Source organism: Pan troglodytes, chromosome 7 (genome assembly GCF_028858775.2).
Source record: "Pan troglodytes isolate AG18354 chromosome 7, NHGRI_mPanTro3-v2.0_pri, whole genome shotgun sequence".
Taxonomy (NCBI): Eukaryota; Metazoa; Chordata; class Mammalia; order Primates; family Hominidae; genus Pan; species Pan troglodytes.
In genome coordinates this window covers 123,061,879-123,087,104 of record NC_072405.2, presented here as the reverse complement: position 1 = coordinate 123,087,104, position 25,226 = coordinate 123,061,879, and the positions used below count along the sequence as shown (strand labels likewise).

Genomic DNA, 25,226 nt, shown 5'->3' with positions numbered 1-25,226 from the left:
GGGATTAAGAAATTCACTCATAATCACACAGCTACATGGAAACTGAACAACCTGCTCCTGAATGACTCCTGGGTAAATAATGAAATTAAGGAAGAAATGAAGAAGTTCTGTAAAACCAATGAGAATAACGAAACAGCATACCAGAATCTCTGGGACACAGCTAAAGTAGTGTTAAGACGGAAATTTATAGCACTAAATGCCCACATAAGAAAGCTACAAAGATCTCAAATTGACACCCTGACATCACAATTAAAAGAAATGGAAAAATTCCTGGACACATAACATCCTCCCAAGACTAAACCAGTAAGAAATCAAATCCCTGAGTAGACCAATAACAAGTTCTGAAATTGAGGCAATAATTATTAGAGTACCAACCAAAAAAAGCCCAGGACCAGATGGATTCACAGCCAAATTCTACCACAGGTACAAAGAGGAGCTGGTACCATTCCTTCTGAAACTATTCCAGGGAGTTGAAATGGAGGGACTCCTCCCTAACTCATTTTATAAAGCCAGAATCATCCTGATACCAAAACCTGGCAAAGACACAACAAAAAAAGAAAACTTGAAGCCAATATCCCTGATGAACATCAATGCAAAAATCCTCAATAAAATAGTGACAAACTGAATCCAGCAGCTCATCAAAAAGCTTATCCCCCACAATCGAGTCAGCTTCATCCCCGGGATACAAGGCTGGTCAATCTTATGCAAATTAATAAGTGTAATCCATCACAAAAGAGAACCAATGACAAAAACCACATGATTATCTTAATAGATGCAGAAAAGGCCTTCAATACAATTTGACACCTCTTCATGTTAAAAACTCTCAATAAACTAGGTATTAATGGAACATACCTCAAAATAATAAGAGCTATTTATGACAAACCAACAGCCGATATCACACTGAATGGGCAAAAGCTGGAATCATTCCCTTTGAAAACCGACACAAGACAAGGATGCCCTCTCTCACCGCTCCTATTCAACATAGGATGGTTGAAGAGAAATAAATAAAGAGAGGAAATAAAGAGAAATAAATAAAGAGAGTAAGTCAAATTGTCTCTGCAGATGACATGATTCTATATTTAGAAAACCCCATTGTCTCAGCCCCAAAACTCCTCAAGCTGGTAAGCAACTTCAGCAAGCTCTCAGGATACAGAAGCAATGTGCAAAAGTCACAAAAAATCCTATACGCCAACAATAGACAAGCAGACAGCCAAATGATGAGTGAACTCCAGTTTACAATTGCTACAAAGAGAATAAAATACTTAGGAATACAACTTACAAGGGATGTGAAGGACCTCTTCAAGGAGAACTACAAACCACTGCACAAGGAAATAAGAAAGGAAATAAACAAGTGAAAAAAAAGATTCCATGCTCATGGATAGGAAGAATCAATATCGTGAAAATGGCCATACTACCCAAAGTAATTTATAGATTCAATGCTATCTCCATCAAACTACCATTGACATTCTTCACGGAATTATGGAAAACTACTTTAAATATCATATGGAACCAAAGAAGAGCCTGTATAGCCAAGACAATCCTAAGCAAAATGAACAAACCTGGAGGCATCATGGTACCTGACCTCAAACTATACTACAAGGCTACAGTAAATAAAACAGCATGGTACTGGTACGAAAACAGTCATATAGATCAGTGGAACAGAACAGAGAGCTCAGAAATAACATCACACATCTACAACCATCTGATCTTCAACAAACCTAACAAAAACAAGCAATGGAGAAAGGGTTTCTTATTCAATGAATGGTGCTAGGAAAACTGGCTAGCCATACGCAGAAAACTGAAACTGGACCCTTTCCTTACTGCCTATACAAAAATTAACTCAAGATGGATTAAAGACTTAAATGTAAAACCCAAAACCATAAAATCTCTAGAAGAAAGCCAGGACAATGCCATTCAGGACATAGGCATGGGCAAAGACTTCATGACAAGAACACCAAAAGCAATTGCAACAAAAGCCAAAATTGACAAATGGGATCTAAATTAACTAAAGAGCTTCTGCACAGCAAAATAAACTATCATCAGAGTGAATAGGCAACCTACAGAGTGGGAAAAAAGTTTACAATCTTTCAATCAGACAAAGTTCTAATATTCAGAATCTACAAGGAACTTTAAAAAGTTTACAAGAAAACAACAAACAACCCTATCAAAAAGTGGGTCAAGGACATGAACAGACACTTCTCAAAAGAAGACATTTATGCAGCCAACAAACATGAAAAAAAAAAAATTCAACATCATTGATCATTATAGAGATACAAATCAAAACCACAGTGAGATATTATCTCACACCAGTCAGAAAGGTGATTATTATAAAGTCAAGAAACAATAGATACTGCGAAGCTTGGAGAAGTAGGAATGATTTTACATTGCTGGTAAGAATGTAAATTAGTTCAACTATTGTGGAAGACAGTGTGGCGATTTCTTAAGGGTCTAGAACCAGAAATACCATTTGACCCAGCAATCTCATTACTGGGTATGTGCCCAAAGGAATATAAATCATTCTATATAAAGGTACATGCACACATATGTTTATTGAAGCACTATTTGCAATAGCAAAGACACAGAACTAACCCAAATGCCCATCAACGATAGACTGGATAAAGAAATGTGGTACATATACATCATGGAATACTATGCAGCCACAAAAAGGAATGAGATCATATCCTTTGTGGGTACATGGATGAAGCTGGAAGCCATCATCTTCAACAAACTAAGAAAGAAACAGAAAACCAAACACTGCATGTTCTCACTCATAAGTGGGAGTTGAACATGTACACAGGCAGGAGAACAACACACACCAGAGCTGGTTGGGGGTGGTGGTGAGTGGAGGAAGAGAGAAGAGCATTAGGACAAATAGCTAATGCATATGGGACTTAAAACCTAGATGACGGCTTGATAGGTGCATCAAACCACCAAGGCACGTGTATACCTACGTAGCAAACCTACAAGTTCTGCACTTGTATCCCGAACTTAAAGTTAAAAAAAAAAAAAAAAATTAAGGCCTCATTCCACAACCAATACCTTTTAGGCTGTTCATTCAATGGATGTAAATTTGCCCTTTAGTGAGAGTGTGAGCAATCTAGGAAGTTTTTTTTAAATCAGTTGTATTTAAACAATCATAAAACTTTGAGACTAGCAGGCACACAGACAAATTCAGATTTAGCCGTTTTTGTAATTATGTATATTATGTTTTTGTGAAACTCAAAAAAAGGGCACTGGTCCTTACTTTACAATTTTTAGGTAGTGAAAGGAAAACCTCTTTGTATTTTAAATATAGCAATTGATTAACAATGGACCTCTTTCTTAATTAAATGACACTTCTGGGTAAGCATACCAAGCCTTTCACTTTGTTCATACCTACTTCTCATAGGGTTTAATCCATTCTCATTTGATGTCAAGTGCCTCAAACAATCTACTGTATTTTTTATTATTGGTTTTGTCAGACTTCTAAGTGTTCTCATTATTAAGTACAGATGATACCCTTCTTTCCTTCTATATTGGAGGGCAGGAATGGAAATGTTTTAAAATGAATTTAATTATATAATAAATAATTGAGATCAAGTAGCAGATGAGGCTAGAGGGATTGGATAATTAAGTAAATGAAATAAGACTGCAACTAATTTTTTGAAGAAGGTGATGCCAAAATTAGCTAGACAGCATAAAACCAGAAAAAGAACAAATATGTTGATGGGACATGCCCTTACATCCCAAGTGAACAGTCAAGTGGAAATAGCTGAGTTTTCTTCTGCTACTCTTAGGAAAATGAAAGAAAATAGTGTTACTTTTTTTTATATTTCCACATGACTGTTGTCATACTGTCATTAGTTTGTGTAGTCTATCAAAGTATAAGTACTTCATCATGTACAATGTCCTCACTCTGAGAAGTTATATTAATTTTGAAAAATCTGTGATTTCTAGTTTTGTTCTATATTCTTCCATTCATAATCAGAGAATGTGTTTCTCAAACTTGCTGTTCTTCCTCAGAAACAAAATTATACTTCTCTGAAAATGTAACTCTCTTTTCCTCAAGTAGGGATAAATATGACAGAACTTGGCTTGGGCCCACCTCCTAGAGGTGTTTTAATAGGACTGGCTGACTGGCTAAAAGATTTTACAGACTTAGAGTTGAATCAAAAGTTCCTTCGAACTCTAGGACTCTGTGATAGCAGAATTACCTGGATTTATAATCACCAAAGAAGCTGACATAAATTTGAGTGAACCTGAATTTTCAGACTTATATGATTTCTCTGCTGGAATGTGGAGGCATTGGAAAGTCCCTCTGCCAGACCCAGAGACCAATTGGCCACCCTCTCCTCTCAACTTCAACTCCATTCATCATAACCCATGTCAACCCAGCCTGCATGTTCAAAGTGTCCACTCACCCTGCAAACAGCTTTTCATTTCCTCTCAACTTCAACTGCATTCATCATAACCCATGTCAGCCCAGCCTGCATGTTCAAACGGTCCACCCGCCCTGCAAACAGCCTTTCATTGCACCTAGGGATGCACAGGTGAGGTGTGTGTTCTACTTGTGGGATATGGACCTGGAAAAAAGGCCTATGCTGGTCCTGGTAACAGGGAATTCCGGGTACCACATACCTGTGTGTTCTAGAACAGTGCTTTGCAAACAAACAGTAAAATAGATTTGATTTTTATTTCTGATCCCTCTTGAACTGATAATTTTATAACAAGTTTCTAGAAAAAAAAAGAAATAAAACACAATAAATACAAGCTCGTTAATTTTCATTATGAAATTCACCAGACATAAAATTACTTTTTCAAATGGCTCTAGAAATGTTGAAAGGTAACACACAGTTTCTGTATTTATCATGTTGTTGTCTGGAAACTACTGTAGGGTCTCAAAGGGGAGGTGGAGAAGGGACACAGATTTCAGCCAGGCAGGCACATTCCTGAGCAAGAGTTAAACTAGAGAAAGGTCAGAGGAGGGCCTTCTACAGGGGAAGAATCAGAGAAGGGGCCCATCTTGCCCACATTTCAAAACAGTACTAAACACAGGGCATGGTAAATTTTCAAAAATGTATTTTAAAACCTAAGCTGAAGGAAATGTATTTTAAATAATGCTTTTCTAACAGTTAAAACTAGTTTTCATTTAGACATTTTATTCAGCAATCTCTTTACTTGTCTGTGAATTCCTTTTTGCTTTTTAAGTTTAATTCATGTGCTAGAGAGTTAATTTTGGCACCAAAATTATTTTACAAGTAAATTGATTTAAAAAGATTGAATAGCTGAAGGTAAGAACACATAGCCAAAAGAAGAAGCCATCTCATATCAAAATATTTAAAAGTCTTTTATTAGAAGATGACTTCAGCCTATATTCAATTTTTATGTTCTAATTATTTTAATAAACACATAATATATCACTTTGATACATATTTAACAAGTTATGGAACATTCTAACATTTTCTAATTCCGTCAAAGTATTGAATTAAGTATTGTAAATATAAGGCTTTTTGTGTTTCATTTTGTTTCAGTATTTAGGTTCTAAAAGGTAAAATCAATTACTTATTCTATTCCATAAAAAAATAGTTCATAAAGTCATAACATATTCAATAGCTAAAATACTCCTGCAAAAAAAAATCAGTTACAAAGCATTAAAAAATATTAATTATAAAATTTCTTTTTTTATGAAGTATAAAGAATTTTTTTTGTAATTTGCTAACTTAGAAATAATTGAAATGTGCCATATCTTTTCACCTTGAGGCTGTAGCTCCAAGGAAATATTCATTACAAAGTTATGACCAATAAAATTATTTAGCAATAGAGAAAGCATTGTAATTGGACATCATACGCCATGCTAAATTTGCCATATAGATAAAAATTTCTAAAATGATGAAAATTTAAACTGCAAATTTAAACTCACAATTCAGAGATTTATTGCATCTGTCATTTGTTGTGCCATATCTATGGCCCATTTTATCTTTTCTCTGTCTCTCTCTATCTCTATTATCTCTTTCTCTATCTCTGTGTTCATTTTCACACCATTAGAGTTACTTGGAGGATGTTTTTTCCCAAAGTTTGAAATAGCATTTATTCCTGGCAACTTCAGAGTCGTCTAGTGACAAAAGTCAATAGAGATCAGAATATGAACTTGACATTTGATAATAATTCAGATAAAGGATTTGAACAATAATATTTTAATCTTTTAAAGGATATCAAAAGAACTTTAATTGTTTCACAGATTCTTTCCAATGTGCTATTTTTACACTTATGTATAAATTCATCTGATAGTGGAAATGTATATAATTTATTGGAGAGAACTAATAGTGATGGTAATGCAATTACTGGCCTTGAGATTACTTCCAGCTCTCCAGGAGATGTTGATTATTAGTCTACCCTTTTCATCTGCATACAGCAGACCAAGAGGGTTAGACATTAATTCTACCAGATATGTGATACTCCTTCATTTTTCTGCATTTTCTTTTGCATGTGTCACTATTAGATTCATTAGATTCATGGTAACACTGTAAGAACTAAATGAAAACAAGCAACATAAAAGTTTAAAATATTATCTTCTATTAAGACACCTCTGAAAATTTTGTGAGTATGCACTAATGTTGGATGACATCGAATTGAGCAAACATCTTAAAGAAGGTAAAAAATGCTTGTATGGATATCCAAACCTTCTTCATTCTATCACTTTGGAATTCTGAATTCTCCAGGATAAGTTAGTACAATGTCAAATCTCATTCTCAGAAATATGTTAGTTTAGGCTAACAACACTTTTTCCTGATTATTCTCCTTTTAATTTTAAACACACACACACTTCTGGGTTAATATAATAATTTATAAATAAATTTTTTATTTATTGAATTTAATAGTATTTTAATAAATAATATTCTTACTAGCTTTATGGAAAAGATAGTTCTGTTTTCTATTAGGCTTGTAAATAGATGACTATCATTGCTCTTAGTTTGTTGATCCCTATATTTTGTCAGATATATACTATTGTTTTTACTATTCAGCAACATTCTTTTTTAAAATCTAGGCCCTACTCCTTTTGGCAACATACTAGTAAACATGATATTTGCCTTGAACAAATTCTTCTACATCCAAGGAGTTATACTTTCCTAACTTTGCTTTTGACTTCAACAAATACCAACAAAGACCATGGGCTAATGAAAGAAGAGAATATACTAAATATGGCGAAAGGTGATATTTTTTAGAGATTAATTGCCACGGTATGAAAAGGGCTTGGAGAATTGACCAGTCAGACAAATTCTTAGCCCCTTGTGTTATAATTATTAAGACAAGAAAAATAAATGTTTTCTTACTGCCTTTTTCTCTATCTTGCACTCTCGCTTTCCTCTTTCACTATGCATACTTACAAACATACACACTCATCCCTTGAGGGCAGCAATCATCTTCTATTCATCTCAGATTTTCCTGAATTCCTTACAGAAAGCCTTGTGTTAATACTGTTAGGTGTTAACAGCAATTATAAAGGAAGAGGGGAAAATATTCTACTCCAAGACACATCTGCTGAGACATGTCAACAGAAAGGGTATCTTTGTAAATATTAGTCATGAGCTGTAGATATGCCATGAGCTGTAGAGCTCTGTAGTCCCACCTAGGGATTTTAGCACTCATTGATACCACTTCCAGGAAAATCAATCAAACTGATGGGAGCAGTTTTCTCATCATGTGGATGAGATTTCACATGTAGTTATCCATATGGTCTGCTATAGGGCAATAATAAATATATGCTCTTGGAACGCAGAATTACTTTAGACCACAATACAAAAATAATCTTTGTCATTTTGTTTATTGGCAACAAATGACTAAATATATGGAATAATTTATTCTGTGTGGTTCATCATTATTTTTTCATTGTGATTTTTGCTGCATATGTCTAATGTTAAAAAACTGATGATTTCCCTGAAAAAAGGGTTTACTTCTGTTTTGCTTGCATTTGTTTTATATATGTATTTGTTTTTGAATACATTGAATTGTTTAAAATGAACTAAAGTAATTTTTAGTTGTTTTTCCTTTTGTCCTCAGGAATATTTGCACTGTAGCAGGCATTTCAAAGGTGGCTGTAGAAGAAGAAATTAGGGGAAAATATAGAAAGAATATATAAACAAGCTGTATTTCTTCCCACAAATAATGAGTGTTATAAGCAAGACCTGATTGGAGTCTTAAATATATACGATGAAGTATCCATATTCCAACTTTGAATACAAAGATGTGTATGCTAAAGATTTGGCCTTCAAATTCAGTTTTCTAAAAATAAAACTCAATATAGAAATCTATTTGTAAAAGTAATAAGACCCATGACAAACATTATCCTACCTTATTATGCTTTTGAATTAGCCAATAAATTAAAACTTCTGAATCCTATGTCCCTAAATAAAGTTAAAACAACAATTATTGACAACTCAGCTAAGTGAACTAACATTTATATTGTCCCATTATTCCATAATGCTTTATATATTTTGATTTTAAAAACCATACATTATTCTTCCACTGCATTGGCCCACATTCTGAACTGTCACTCTACTGTGATGTGTTAGGGTTTTTTCTTTTTTTTTTTAACTTAACTTTTCTAATCATCGTCATTTTAATGAATTTCGTGTACTTCAAATAAACATATACATTACTTTTTATAACATTGTATTAGAAGGAAAAATATTAAATGCATTTTCATAAAAAGCAAAAGTTGCATATTTGTATAATACAAAAAATATGTTAGAACATAGGACTACAATTCTCATGTCTAATGGATGCATCCAAAGGCCTTGAGTGATTATAGAAAGTCAGGCAATAGGTCTTAAGAAATGCAGGAAATTTCACCCCAAAATAGGGCTCCCTTGGTATAATGAAAAAAAAATTTTTTTTTTTTTGAGATGGAGTCTTGCTTTGTTGCCCAGGCTGGAATGCAGTGGTATGATCTCAGCTCACTGCAACCTCCACCTCCCAGGTTCAAGCAATCCTCCTGCCTCAGCCCCCCAGTAGCTGGGATTACAAGCACACACCACCATGCTGGACTAATTTTTCTATTTTTAGTAGAGATGGGGTTTTGCCATGTTGGCCAGGCTGGTCTCGAACTGCTGTCTTCAGGTGATCCACTCACCTCGGTCTCCCAAAGTGCTGGGATTACAGGCATGAGCCACTGTGCCCAGCCATAATGAGCATTTTGAATTAAATGGCCTTAGAGATCAAGTGCTGGAAGAGACTTTTCCCTATATCTACATAAAGATAAGACTGACCCACTAAGGAGAACAATTGTTCTTGTTTCCCTCCCTGTTATTTTATTAAACATTATAAGAGAGAAGACCAGGAATGTAACCACACCTGAACAGACCCTTTTTCAATACAATGACTGTCTCCAAAGATCATTTAAATTCCAAAAAGAACTATTTACAAGTTATTTTAACTTCTGTTCCTCTATTCAATCATTCTCCCTAGTGATTACTTATTGCCCCTGAATCAATTTCCTCTTCTCTCTGTCCCCTAACCTGTTTTGCCAGGATCCAAGTCCCCATTCTTTCTGTAACCTCAAGATGAAATATAAACTTCTGGAACTCACTTCGACATCAGGCAATCACTCTGTGATTCTCCTTGTGGTCACAGTTAAATAAATGTGTATGCCTATTTGATAAGTGCAAGAGGCAGATAAGGGGGAAGTTCCCCAAAGCATTTCCAACTGGCTTGTGCACTGGGAGGATGGGGCGAAGCCTTGGGACATTTGCACCATTTGCAGGGGGTGGAGCCTGGCCTTTCCTGTCCCAGGATGGCAACCTGGGATTCAGTTGGTCAGGTGAAGAACCACAGGACTCCATATCATTTTGCTGACTTGTTTTTCCTTTTTGCCCAATAAATTCCTCTACTCACCCTTATAAGAGGAGGTGCCAGCTGGGCTTTCTGGGTCGAGTAGGGGCTCAGAAACTGTGAAACTCACTCATTTCCTGCATCAGGACTTACTTTGGTCCTGAATGAACACTACTGAAGATATATGCTTAAAATATTCCTAACACCAGGATTTGTGCATGTATTTTCTTCCCCAAGAAAGCTATAAACAGCGAAAATTTTGCTGTAAGTTTCCCTGTATCCTTCTCTCCCTCTGTCCCTTCCCCCTCCCCCAAAACTAAGTTAAAAGTAATCTTAACTGCCCGTTTTCCTGTGACCAGTGGGCCTTATCTATCCTCCCAATTTGAATTCCTTGTGAACATACTTTGTAAAGTCCTGTACAATCGTATCTCTTTTGCCATGCTGTTGCCATAAAGTAGATAAAACCTAAGTTGCAATTCCGGTTTTCCTCAAGATCTAAGACATATCACAAATGGTTAATTGCCTTTGTTTTTCACTCTGGTAACATATTCTCGCCCCACGTATTTCCCGCCTTAAAGAGTTTAAAAGGCAATCACATAATCTAACTCTGGCTACCCATTCGTTTGGGACCCCTTCCATGCTGTGGGAGCTTTGTACTTTCACTCTGCTCAATAAAGCCTACAGCTTTTTCTCTCTCTTGGTCCATGTCTCTATCACTCACTGTGGTCAGCCGCCACACCAATTCTTTGGCGTGGCTAGGCAAGAACCTTAGGCGTTAACACTTAGATGTCTCTATGAGCCCAATCTTTCCTGGTCGTGTGACAAGAACTCGTTTTTTTCTACAACATTTTCTCTTATTAATCTGCCTTATTGTGAGTTGATTTTTCAATGAACTTTTGAAGTGGGCTAAGGCCTTTCATCTGCACAAGGCTAATAAAAATGTAATAGATTATGTTCTTTATTTTATATACTATTTCAATTCTTGAAAAATATTTTTGAGCGCACCTATTTAGGACTTCATCTCATTTTAGCATGAAGTGACTGACTAGGAAGACTAGAATGAACTATGAACACTGAAGTTACTCAGCCTGTAAATAAACATGTATTAAAGAAGCATTTTTTAAATTAACAAATAATACATTCAAAAAGATGTATTAAATATTTATACAACTGTCTGTGGCAGCAAATCTGTTCGGGACTGCAGCAGCTCAATTCTTGCCTCCTCAGAAGAAATAATTCAACAGAGAGGCATAAAGCAGAGTGAGACACCGAGGCAAATTTTAGAGCAGAAGTGAGTTTATTAAAAACTTTAAGGGCAGGAATGAAAGGAAGTAAAGTACATTTGGAAAAGGGCCAAGCAGGCTACTTGAAAGATTCAAGTGTGTGTTTTGACCTTTGACTTTGGGTTTTATATGTTGGCATGCTTCCAGGGGGTTTGCATCTCTTCTCCCCAGGTTTTCCTTGGGGTGGGCTGTCTGCATGCACAGTGGCCTGCCAGCACTTGGGATGGGCCACATGCCCAGTGTGTTTACTGAAGTTCTATGCTTGTGTACTTGAGGCATTTTTCCTCTTACCAGTCAAGTGTTACAGTTAAACTCCAATGTTTTACCTCTTAGCATACATGTTTAAGCCCACTCACCCAACTCCTGAGATCTTATCAGGAAGCTGTTGATCACCAGTTTCAGGTGTTTCTATCTATTGGGAGACTGCCTTTCCCTCCTGCTGGCTGCATCAATTAGATAGACAGTTTAATAACTGCCTGGCCATCACCTGATGATCACCTAATATTCCTGGTGTGGGGAGGCCCTCTCCTGCCCTGCTCATGTCTGACTACTTACTGTAACACAGCTATTTAAAGACTCATTTGAGAGTCTTACAAGAATATGACTCTTTCCTCTGTAGCCCACAGCATCCTTTACTGTCAGGGTTGAAGGTTTCTACCATTTGAATCTAAACCAAGGTGTTTGAGAGGGAGCTGAGAAGAATTGGCCATTGAGTTTTTATACAAAGAGCAGGGTTTTCAGTGAGACATCAAGTATTGAGAAAATATAATTAAAATAAAATCACCTACCAACCCAATGAATCCGCTTCACAAAATGTAAAAAGAAATGAAACAGCTTTTCCGTTAAATAAAAATTAAGCCAGATTGTGATCTGCATCATAGGCAATCTGTAGAGGAGATTTCAAAAAAGAGAAACCTCACCCTTTTTATATAGCTTGACAGATATAATCCATTACACACATGTTGATTGTCTTTATCAAAAGAAAAATATACACTTCTATCTTTATAATAATCAAGAAGTTACATAATGGAGCCAAGTGCCTAGGCTTTAACACTCAGTGAAACAGGAAGACAGGATACAATCTTCCTTGATGTTCTTATTTCAAAAAGATAGCTCCAAGGCCTCTAAGAAGGACATTCTTAGAATGTAAAACTTGTAAGAGTTTTCTTTAGCTTTGAAAACATTTACACATATCTGAAAGAAAAAGAAAGCATCTACAACTTCAGGTTTTCTATAGGAAATTCTAAAGAGAAGGGGGGTTGGGGGAGTTCTCTTACCTTTATAATTTCAAGAAAATTTTTACATTTTTTTAAAGATTTGTATTTATACTTAGAAGTTTTCTTTCTTGTTACTATTTTATAACACGATAATTATTAAATTATGTGTATTGCTGTTTCTACTCTTCTCTGGGCAGTTTGCAGTTATTAAAATATATAGCAAATCCAATGTAAAATACAAAGCAAGGTAATTATCAGAAATATAATTGAATTAATTTATAAATTTATTGTATTATTAGCCTTGAAGGAATAACCTTTAAATATATTATTTAAGTGAACCAATAGTGAATAGTTCAAGCAGATTCTTGATTAGCCATGAACAAAAATTCTCCATCATCCATTAATTTTATAAACTGTTGTGGTATCTACATTGCTTATACTTTCAAATAATTATCTATTTGAATATTATTTTTGTAGATCCTCATGACATCTTACTAAACCAAGCCTAAGGTGTAACTTAACCCTAGAACTCAAATATCTAAATTTTTAAATAAAATATTTTTTGGAGGGCCAAAATACTTATTCAGAGTTTTCATCAATCACATAAGTAATATTACATTTATAAGATAATCTAGGACTTTTAGCATTTATTTCATTTTTCCAAATTTTTTGGAGATGGAAAACACAACCATTTTCTAGTATCCTTATGAGGCACCTCTTAAGGGTACAGATTGAACTTCCAGTATTTAATATACATGACTTTAATTGTTACAATTCTTGTGGGAAAAGCCTATAGGTTTCACATAAGCCCAAATCAATAATTTAATTATAATAACAGTCAATTAAATCTCTGCAAATAATAGACATTTACTTTTGTTTCTATATTGATATTTGGACTGGAGAGACTTGTGTCCCAAAGCTAATTAACTTATATTAGACTTATCATTTGCAGTCTTACCTATAAACGTCAGATTTGTTTGTCTGTTAATTAGATGTTTTTCATTCTAAATTATCCTTCCATTTAAATCAGTTAAAAAATTGTGTGTGCCTGTATGTGTGAAATTTATGGATTAATATTTAGACACATATTAGTTACTTTTACTTTGGGATTATTAAAAAATTAGTAAGAAGATGGTCTCACTTTTACTCTGCCAATAATTGGACTGTTGAACTTATAAGCAGATCATACCTATTCTTGTGTAAAAGAAAAATTGCACCAGACAAGTCAAACAAACAAGACTTTTCCCAAAACTATTGCAGTAGGGGAGAGAGACTGAACTCAACTCTGCTGAAACAAAAAGTGGGAGGGTTTTTAAGCAGTGGAGTGAGTTAATGGAAAATCACTGGAAAGCTTTAGATGAGAGATTAGTCAATATATACAGACCATCTGCGTTTCAATTGTTTCTTGTTGAAGTTAAGCTCCTATCCTCCCATAGAGACTGGGAGACAGGTGCTACCTCCTTCAATGATTACATTTCAAAGGAATGGCTTGGAGGTTCTTGAGAAAGATATTCTTTGTTGAATATTTACATCCAAAGGGGTAGAGAATGAATTTATAATTGCAAGTTTTTTTTAAACTTAAATGCTTTAAGAAACAGTAGGTCAGGAACCTGTAGTCAGAAAGAAACCCACCTAAAATTTTCTAAAGTTTAGTTAGGGTGACTGGAACATTAAGCCCATCTTAATCACTGGGAGTCCAATTCCAAGCTGTTTGGAAATAAGTGATTGTGGGAACTATTATTACCAGGAGTACACAAAGAAAAAGTAGTGTAACAAATAACATTTTTTTAAAATAAAATGTGGTTCTTAAAGTAATTGAAATAATGTTACTGTGAATAGGACAACAAAGCAGTCTATGAGCATAAGCTCACTAGAATTTCTTCTTTCAGTTGAGTTCAGAGCCAAAATTACTTATCTAGAAAATTTTTTTGAGTCCTTTGTAGGAACTATTGTCAAATTCTTCTGAGGTGCTGGCTCCATATGAATCTGCGTGAGATTTTCTTTCACTTTGCTAGCCATGTGGATCATCAAGAGCACTTGATCCTTCTAGCACAGGATCAGCTAATCTTACCTCTGGAACACTTTCAGATAAATCGAATCTCCTGGTCAATAGGGTGGCAAATTTCTTTCAACAGGTCCTTCCAGGTCCATATGATTTTGTGTCTTAGGGATTCTAGGGAAGAAAGAAGCACCTTGAAGTATGAACATGATTAAGAGAGAATTCAGTTAAATTGGGCACAGGACATGGTTTCTGACTGAATTTCATAGGTCTGGCAACCATTAATTCAAAGGGGAAAAATATCACGCTTGTTTGCGGATGTCATTCTAATTTTTGACAATGCTAACAGTAAAATGCTAGGCCATTTTTATCCAGTATATTGCCTAATCTCAGCAAATGAGTTCCATTCATCTTATAGAAATCTATAAATAATTGCATAATTACTAGGTGACAGTGATAATAATGTTGTAACCGAGCGAGTTGTAGAGAAACGCCACACTCTGAGACTAATTCAGGAGTCCTTTTATTGCTGGCGACCGAGAGACGGCTAGCGCTCAAAATTCTCTTGGCCTCGAAGAAGGGGCTAGATTTTCTGTTATACTTTGGTTTAGAAAGGGGAGGGGGAGCCTAGCTGAAGCAATCTTACAGAAGTAAAACAGGCAAAAGAAGGTTAAAAAGATAAATGGTTACAGGAAAACAAACAGTTCCAGGTGCAGGGGCTTTAAATCCATCACAAGGTGATAGACGCGGGGCTTTGGGTGCTATCAACCGGACACAAATGCGGGGGCTTAGGGTACTATCGACTGGGCAAATTCCTGGGAACTGCGGATATAGCTTGCCACAGTATCTTATCAGTAATTACATTCTTTGATGTGCTGGGAGTCAGCTTGCACAAGTTAAGTCCTTGAAGAAAAGTGGGGGTGGGTAAGGGGCTGCAAGTGAAGGAACCAAAATGGAGTCTGTCCGGCTCTCTCAGCTAAGGGAGAGGCAATTCCAGTTAAAACAAGGTAGGATATCACAATAAGATGACTTCCTTTCTCTGATTCATTATGCTTCTGTAGCCCCAAAGTGGAAATCATGGGTATTAAAAGATACTTTACCGGGCTTGCACATTCACATTTAAAGACGGAAAGACTTCAGACCATCCAAACATCATATATACTATAACTAGACAAAATATCTTACTTTTTGTAGACATTAATTCTATGAAATCCAACTGCCACTTAATTTCTGGGAAAGCTGGTTGGGGAAAACTGCCACATGTACCTTAGGAATAGACTGTAAATAATTCTTCTGACAAACAGCTCCTCTCTTTAATATTTTTGGAATAATTTTATTTTTATGTAAGTACAGTAATAGTCTGGGGTCTTTAAAGTCCCCATTTTACTTAGATGAGTATGTCAATGACACATTATTAATCAAATGAATAATAATTATGGTATAGGGGTTACTTTATTAGGTAATTTTCATAGTTCAGTCAAATGTTTTATCCTCCTTTATAATTCATTCATCAGTTTCCTTTTGTGAAGCATATTTTTGAAAATTAACAAAAGTTTCTTGTATTAAAAGTGAGGCTTCCAAGTTTACAATCTGTTACATTTTAACAGTTGCTTTTGCAGCTCTGTCAGCAAAATAGTTGCATTAAAAATTGTGTCATTCTGCTCTATGTGAGCTCTACAAATGGTTACTGATCTGACAGGACAGTTGTACAGCTTCTAAAAAATCAGCTATCAGTTTTCCATGAGATATTTTACTTCCCCTCAAAGTTGAGAAGCTTCTATTTCTCCAAATTTGCTCTCCTATGTGATGGACACCAAACATGTATTTCCTACCTACCTACCTTACCTACCTACCTACCTACCTACCTACCTACCTACCTATCAAGAATTGCAACTCCAGTAACTTCTATTAACTGTGCTGCTTGTGTCAGCTTAATTCTAGGCAAAGCATAAGCTTTCAAAATGTCGTATAAGAGGTCATCATAGCATACAAAACCTTAAATCGGGCCATTTTTATCCCAAGTACATGTCCACCAGTAAATATTATTAAATTGTCATTGCTAAAAACCACAGGCTCTTTGGCTCCCTATGTAATAGAAATTAACATGAGGCCCAGCAGATTTCCCAGACAAGGCATTTATTTCAGGGCTTGTGCTTAAGCACTAGGGAGACGGCAGAGTCACAAGGGTCCTCCAGCTGGCTCTCCAAAAAAAGCCAGTAGGGATTTTCTTTACTAGGTAACTCATGGGAATTGACATCAGGGGTAAGGTACACAGACTGTTCTGTGCACAGCACATAAGTGGTAGAGTACATGGGTCAGCATATCTTATTGTGATGGTTATCTTGAGCAGTGGGCCACCTGGTGGTCTGGCCAGCGGCAACAGGGCTGTAAATCAATTGTGCAGCATTCCTTCCCAAGGTGGGAAACTGCAAACTTGGTTTGATTTCGAATCTCCTAAGGCCAGTTTCTGGAATTATTTAAACAAACGGCGTGGTTACACATTATGAGAGCACAGAAGAAGAACATAGAATGGCTTTTTTCCTTGTATGACTACTAACAGGTATGTTATCAGTGAAGTAGTGGTATAGGTTTGTGATCGGGGGAATGCAAGAAAGGATGTTCTCGTGGAGGTGAGCTGAAGCGAGGCCCCATCCTTTCTCTGCCTCATTACAGACAAGAATATCAGATAAATTCATCAGAGCTTAGTGTCTTCTCTTACCCCTGTAATACAATCATGATCATCTATTTGATCAGGATCTGGTAAAAGAGTAACATGATTTAGGATATTGCATCTCCTAAGCACAATACTGGGATCAATGCTTGTTCTTAACTAGTCTGTTGGCATACCCACACATTCTGGATTTTTTGCACTTGTAAGATAGCTGTCACAGCATGTGGGACACGCATATAAGTGACTGCAGGTAAGGGCTTGAGCCTTTTTAAAAGTTTATCTGCTACTTCCACAGCATCTTGTCATCAACAGTGCCACTACCTCCAAGGAAACTGAGAAATTTGTTATTAGTGTGTCATATATTCCCAACTTTTGAGTTAAAATTCCAAAAGTAGCCGCTTTATTTTCATAGCAAAGCAAGTGGAAAGTCTTTGCAAAATTTGGAACTCCCAAAGCTTATACTATAGCCAATTTTAATTGGAACACTTCTTCAGATTCTACTGACCAAATAAAAGGATCCGAGGAATTATTACACAGTTATTTCATTAGAGTTTTGGCCACTTTACAAAAGCTGAAATTCACTGTCCACAATATTCTACTAGTCCCCAAAATAGTTTTTTTTTTTTTTTAAGGCCTACATAATGCCTTCAGCATCAACAGATTCTCTAAATATTTTATCTTAGTTTGGCAATTTTGCAATTTGTCTATTGAAGGCTTATGCCCTTGTGAAGGGGGAGTTGTAACAAAGCTGAAGTGTCAGTTTTTTATTGCTCTTTAGTTTCTGAGCCTACCAGCAAACCATCAACATGCTGATGACTTACAGATCCCCCACTGGGACAAATTTCTTTTAGTTTTTTCTGTAAATGATTAGAGAAATGGAAGGAGAGTCAGGAAATCCTTGAATACTTTTTCATAAATACTGAACTCCTTTCTAAGTAAAACAGCAAACAGCAACAGAAATGTAAACTTGTTTACTAGAGCAATGAGAAAAAACAGATCATAGATAAATCGGAGAAAAAACTTTGCAGAGGATGGTAGCAAAGTACTAAAGTTTCTGATGTTAGAAACTAAAGGCGTGAATGGAGCAATAAATTTATTTTCTTCTTTAAGATCTTGTACACAGGTCAATCATCTTTATCACATTTACCTTCTTTCCTTTCTGGAAGTATGGCAGTATTAATATTACAGGGTGAGTGTCTTTATAAAATTACCACTTGTCTTTGAATTTTTTTAACTGTGTTTATTTCTTCTAGTAGAGCCTTTGACGAAGGGTATTGTTTGACACATGGCCATTGCTTATGTTTTTTGTAAAGAATTTCTATTGATTCTACACCTCAAACTAAACCACTTGCTAGGGCCCAAAGTGATGAATTGATTTGTTTCAGTTCAGGGCACTTATCCAGCACAGTGTGAGAAAGCTGCTTTTCAGAATACCCCTTTTCTTTCAGAAGGTACACAGTAATCAGATTCCTTTTATTCCAGGGAGTTCCACAGACACTCCCTATGGAATATAGAATATGGTAGTCTTTAATTTTCCCAGCAGGTCTCCCTGCAATAGGTTTACAGGAGGATCAGGAGAAAACTAAGAAAACCTATTCCCAATATGAGGCCCTATTTGTGTGGGAACTACAGAAGAAAAAGAGCAAGTAGAAGGCTAACTCAAAATACCAACAACGTGTGTTCATTAACACCAGATGGAAAGTAAGACTTTTCTGGGGAAATCACAGAATAAGTAGCACCAGCAACTACTAGAAAATGCACACCTGTAATCCCAGCACTTTGGGAGGCCGAGGCGGGCAGATCATGAGGTCAAGAGACTCAGACCATCCTGGTCAACGTGGTGAAACCCCGTCTCTACTAAAAATACAAAAATTAGCTGGGTGTGGTGGTGCACACCTGTAGTCCCAGCTGCTTAGGAGGCTGAGGCAGGATAATCGCTTGAACCCGGGAGTTGGAGGTTGCAGTGAGCCGAGATTGCGCCAATGCACTCCAGCCTAGTGACAGAGCGAGACTTCATCTCAAAAAAAAAAATAAAATAAAAAAATGCAATGAGTTAGCATGAGAGAAAGTTATTGAAATGTACGTATCATCAGGTCCCACATCTGAGATCCCCTCAATCTGTCAGTTTTAGGTCATTCCCAAATTATTTCCCAGCCTTCTGGGCTTTCCTGATTCCCTTATTTCTGCAGTTGCTGTATCCTCTGGATTCTCTTTTCTCCAATCCCGCCTCCAACATCTGGCTTCTCGCAGTATGGCATATGGTTTTATTTTCTTTCTTTGCTCACTCTACAGGCTGGCCTTAATAGGGGTTATGCCTTTTACTAAATAGTTCTTACTGGATAATTAACATATCAGTTTTTTTTTTAAATTTATTTTCTTCTTCACATTTCTCTAGATTGTCCCAAAACTAAGTAACTGCTGCTAACATTTGAATCTGTCCTTGCCATCCTAATACCCTTCCTCTAATTTGAATTTGGATAGTCATCAAGGGACCTGAGACAAAAATTTTGAACTACCCTTGGATCCATACCGGTAGATTCTGAGAAAGCCTCAACAAACTGCTAATGGAAATCAATGGCAGACTCCCTTGTCTTTCAGATACACCATTGCAGTTTCACGCAGCTCACTTTTAGAGGAAAGATTTCGAGTACAGCTATAAGGAGTTACTTTCAGTGAGTCTCCAAATCTCTTAGTTATCCCTTATTTGTGGAGGGTGATGAACAGTTATCTACCTCTTGGTTCAATGGGTGATCTTCTGGTCCCCAGTGTGCTTGTTCCATCACATGAGTGGAGTCTGCTGATTGCAGAACTCCACACTGTATCCTGTGCAAATCTCCATGCCCGGGACTGTAAACTGAAAACATGCTGCAGAGGATGCCTGCAAACTTCTGGGAAGCAGAGAAAAGAAGCTTTTATTTGAGATATATCGGCTGGCAAGGAGGTCTGTATAACTTCTCAATGGCATCAGCTTCACTGGTGATCAAATAAGAGCTGGTCTTTCTCACATTGTGACAAGATAAATGTAGAATTATATGACTTTTTGGCTTATTTTCCATGTTACTGTTTATTAGACTAAGACTATTTTTTTTTCCAAATAGCAAGTGAGACCACTCTACATCTTTTTGTCTTCATGTGGGGACAGTCTTTTATACAAGTTCCCAATTATTCCCCAATCACGTTCCTTCATAATTTCTGCTTTCCTAAATACATGAAATATAAATGATAAGTGACTTTTGGGGGCACAATATGTGCTAAAACATTGACTAGGCTCAGGGTTAGGGCATGAGGCACACAAATCTGTTTCCTCAAACAAGGCAGATAATTCATTATCAGCGAAAGAAGTTGTGGCCTTGTCCTTTGTAGGGAAATACACTAACTAGGAGAACTGGAGGTCTAAAACACCATTGCTTTGATCTTCTCAGGAGTCTACTAAGGCAGAGAAGGATAAAGAGACACAAGGGATGCAGAAAGAGCAGAGATAGCAGAAAAAGGAAGAAGAATCAATGAAAGTGCCTTTAATTTATCCATTTCCTCTTCCATTCTTCTCAATCTTTCCTTCTAGTTATGCAGATCTTTTTAAGTTTCCACCAAGAATAATATGTATCCAATAAATGCCAGCAGTTCATTTGCTGGGGATGAGGTCAAAGAATCATAACAAATTCTGAAAGGTTTGGTACTTGTATGTATTCCAAATATGACAGAGATATTAGCTGTTTAGGAGAAAGAATTGCAGGCAATATCCTTGGCTTCCCCTATTTTTCCACCATCAAAGTTAATTGTAATCCTGATGGGATTTGAGTCCAGATTACCCATGCATACTCATTAATAAAATTTAAAATTTTAAATTTAAATTAATAAATTTTAAATTAATAAAATTTGAGTTTGGAGAGAGTGGTCTATCCAGATACTATTTCAAAAAAGCAAAGATCAAGAAGGGAGAACTTTTATAATTATAATTATAATATGGCTGCTGTGGGGTCCACTCAATTCAAAACTACCATTCATATCCCAATCCTCTTTACCAAGTAGTTGGGGAAATGTGGTTAAAAATAAAATCTTTTGCCAGCTCAGTAAAAGCTCTCCATAAAATGGAGGGAAAAATGAAACAGTTTTTCTGTTGAATAGGATTAAACCAAACTGTGATGTGCATCATAGGAAATCTGCTAAGGAGATTGCAAAAAAGAGAAATAATATATAGCTAGGAATATACAATCCATTGCATACATGTTAATTGCCTTCATCAAAACAAAAAATAAAACATTTCCTATCATTATGACAAGCAGGAAGTTAAATCAAAGAGCTAAGTACTAAGTACCTAGGCTTTAACTCCCCAGAAAAGTAGAGACAGGGCATCATCCTCTTTGATGTTCACAGTTTAAAGAGGTGGCTCCAAAGCCACCAAGAGAGAAATTCCAGGAATGAAAAACTGGCAAAAGTCTCATTTAACTATTAAAATATTTCGATACATCTAAAATAAATGGAACTTATAATTTCAAGTTTTCTAAAAGAAATGCTAAAGAGAAGTTGAGGGGAGTTTTAATTTTTGACATCAGAAAATTTAAAAATATATATATTTTATTATTATTTTTAGATGACATATACCCTTACACCAGCAATGAGTTGGGAACTAGGTGAAATCAGGGCAATAGGATAAGTTAGTAAGGGAACAATTTAGCTTGCAAGTGTTAGTTGTTCTTCATGAACTGACAAAATACCATTCTAGAAGTTTCAGGATAATAGAACAGTTCAGGATTATGAATGTTATAGGAGGATGTAACAAAGAGCAATACTTCAATTTTCCCAGAAAAACAACTCTTAGTATTCTCTTTGAGGTAGTTTGCTGGTATGTTTGATATGGTATAGCTGATGTACATGCTATGTAAATATAAGCTCTCATTCCCGTTTAATAATGGGTTTACTTTACTTTCTATTCTGCCTCCAAGCTGGAGTGTTTACCCTTGCCCATAAACCTGCAACTGCCTCTCTACAGTAGCTCAAAAAACTGCTACCTAAGAATCACCAATTTGAAAGTTCACATGCCCCAAAATTTAATTAAAAGATGTTTCAAATGATTATGTGTATATATGGACAATATATATGTGTGAGTTTGTTTTATATTATGGTAATTTAAAATGTTTTTTGGCAGGAAGAAGGAAATGAAGATAATCTAAAGTTCCATGATGCATTATGGTATCTTGGTATCTTAGGGTGTTCTTCAGTGTAATATATAATCCCATAATTAAATAATAGTAGTTTACCAAGTTTCTTTGTGACAAATTCCCATAAATCCTGTAACACTGGCCACTGGTTAGATACTTGTACTACAAATGAGGTTTGTTTTAATAGTTGACTACGCACAGGGCATTTTGCTGCCATAGTCACTTCCAGGATATGGTCAACTACACTGCCCTCTGCTGGTGTATTCATAGTGGAGCCACTATTTAAGAGACTAAACACTCTCGTAGGTTTTTACAATGAAAGGAAACTTTATACTTTCCTGATGTAATTTTCCAGCAATCCTTATGGTTTTAGCAATAAAGTAGGCAAACATTCAGTATTTTCTTCCTTTGGAAACCTGTCTTTCTGTATATAATTTAGAATCTCTTATCAATGTGGACATTTACTCTGCAGTGAATCCATTTTTTCCTCTTTCCTATTCTTGATGGACTTCCCCGCAACCTAAGGTCTTATTTACTAATTTGCTTTCATCCTTCTAATGACCTTTGGCTTCAGTTCTAATATACAACTACAATATCATTGATGATAGACAAAACGTGAAGTAATTTCCCTTCTTATGGTTACAAAACTGTGCATTACTGAATGAGGGATTAGTAATGAATGGATACAGTTATGCTGCATCAGATTTGCAGCATATTTCTTTAAATAAAACTATTTACAGAAAAACATATGTGACATGGGCAGCCTATAATGTAGGTACTATATTTTAAGGCTTGTGTATTCGACATCAGTATTGCAAAGGGTTCGGTTATACTCTTGGCCACTTTATTGTTTTGCACAGAAATATTTTAACAATATTTCTCTAGAACAAAGTTCTGTGAAACTGGGAATGTTAAGATATATTTGTGGTGTTAAAAATACTTGAATATTTGTATAGATCCTCCTTTTCTTTTCAGTTCAAAAGGAAGTACTGTGTAGGACTTTTTGATGGTCTAAAATATCATGACCTTGCCTCAGGAACATGAAAGATCTTTCCTAGTTAAACACAGAATAATATTTTTATAATAACCTTGATCACTAAATTGTGTAGTTTTTTCTTCTGTCACATCAACACATACTCCTCTATGTTTATCTGACTTTTTTTTCTAGCAAAGAAAGTATTGAGAAACACATCTGTCTTATAATTTGTATGCAGAGGATGTTTTAATAACCCATCTCTCCCTTCTTTGTCCATCTCTTTTTAGGCTGACTGGAAGCTTTGTACCAGACTTGATAGTGAGCATGAGTAGCCAAATGTGGCTGCACCTTCAAACGGACGAAAGTGTTGGATCTGTTGGTTTCAAGGTTAACTACAAAGGTAATGATTAATTTCTACATAGGAAATGTTATCTTAATACCACCAGAGAATATTTTTAAATTCACGTTTAATTGCATCTACAAAATTAAAAGTTTTGCAGAACACATGCTACATTTCAACAAAGATCATTTCCTCCTTAACTACAAATGTTAATTACACTTATCTTTAAATAAAATGAGTTTTTCCTTTAAAATGTGTCTATTTTGCATACCTCATCTTTCTCCCAGTATATTATACTATCCTTGTGTTTCAATCACTGTAGACTCCTAGCCTTCCCCAAAATAGACATGTGATTTTATGTACTTTAAGTAATTTTCCTGGCAAAGATTCTACTAATTATTAAATACTTAAATATAACAGTAAAGGTCTGAAATCCCTAAATATTCCAATGTACAAATCTTTTTTTGTAATCTATCAAACATATAAATCATAGATCACAAATTTGTGAAATTGCTTTTGCCCATCCCAGTGTCAGTAAAGATACAGATCAATGATTAACTATGTGTGTTTAACAAAATATTTTATTCTAGTTTCATTTATCAGAAATAGATGCAAGCATGTGAGGTCATAGATATCTTCCACACATGTTGGACCTTGATTAAAACCAATACATACACACAATGTGCATATTAGAAATGCAAATTTGCAATTCTGACTGAAAAAAGTACTAATAAGCTCAATTAAAAATCTATTTTTTAAAAACAAAAATATACAAGAGATCATCAGAATGTTATGTTGCTTGAATTTATCATTACTATTGTGGTAAAAATTATTATTTTCTATCTTACCAATTAAATAATTACTGTGAAAAATTCTTTTACTTGCATAATAATTTTCAATTAGAATTTTCTCTTACAAACACTGTCATGCTTTTGATTCTGGACACATGAAAATGAATGCATGATGTTGTCAGAGAGACAGAACACATTAATTCTGTGTTTTTTTGTGTGTGACTAAATTTGGTACTGTATTAATTTGAATAGTTCAAGAAATCTATGTAAATGCCAGTTTATTAAAAAGGTTAGCTTAATTATAGTTTTAATATATTCCTCCTCAATTTAAAATCCACCTCTATCCCCAGTAAATAAAACAAGGTTACAAAATTTAAAGAACAATTGGCTTATGTTACATGTATTTATCTGTCTTTTTTTCCGGCAACTTGTATTTTACATGCAGGGGGTCTATGTGCACATTTGTTACTTGGAAATATTGTGTAATGCTGATTTGGAGTACAGATCCTCTCACCTAGTCATACTTCTTGAAATGTATCTTTTTTCTGTTTCTTCCCCTTCTCCTTCTAAATGGCTAAGGAAACCTGGCATTCTTATATTCCTGTGTTTCTGTTATTTTCTCCATCTTACGAAGGTTACCTGTCAGAAAATCTATAGTGATTTAAACATTAGAAACTGTATGAATTATTAATGATAATGCTTGAACAAGAAACATTTATTAAAACTCATGAATAGGTTGGAGCAACAGGGAGTTCTATCGATATTTACACAGTTATCCCCTCTGCTGCGGTTCAAGAGCTGGAAGTACATTGTAGAGCAGCACAATTAAACATTATATTGTTCTCCGTCTGCTCAGTTTTCAACAATAGTAATTAAACAATTCACAGAGATGATATATTTGAAACCAACCCAGGACATTCTAAATGAATAATGCCCTTCTTTTTCTCCCTCCTTTTCCTTAGACTGAAGTGTCTCTCCCAGTC

General features: G+C 35.5%; 1 protein-coding gene across 8 annotated transcripts in view; it reads left to right on the top strand.

The window, feature by feature from the left end:
* The window catches only part of CSMD3 (CUB and Sushi multiple domains 3), a 1,209,558-nt gene that overhangs the window by 609,323 nt on the left and 575,009 nt on the right, over positions 1–25,226 (top strand). For all 8 annotated transcript variants that reach the window (XM_054656949.2, XM_016959787.4, XM_016959790.4 and 5 more), the window contains one exon: positions 23,400–23,512. In XM_054656949.2, the coding sequence (XP_054512924.1) occupies positions 23,400–23,512 (113 nt within the window). The remainder of the gene's footprint in view (positions 1–23,399; positions 23,513–25,226) is intronic.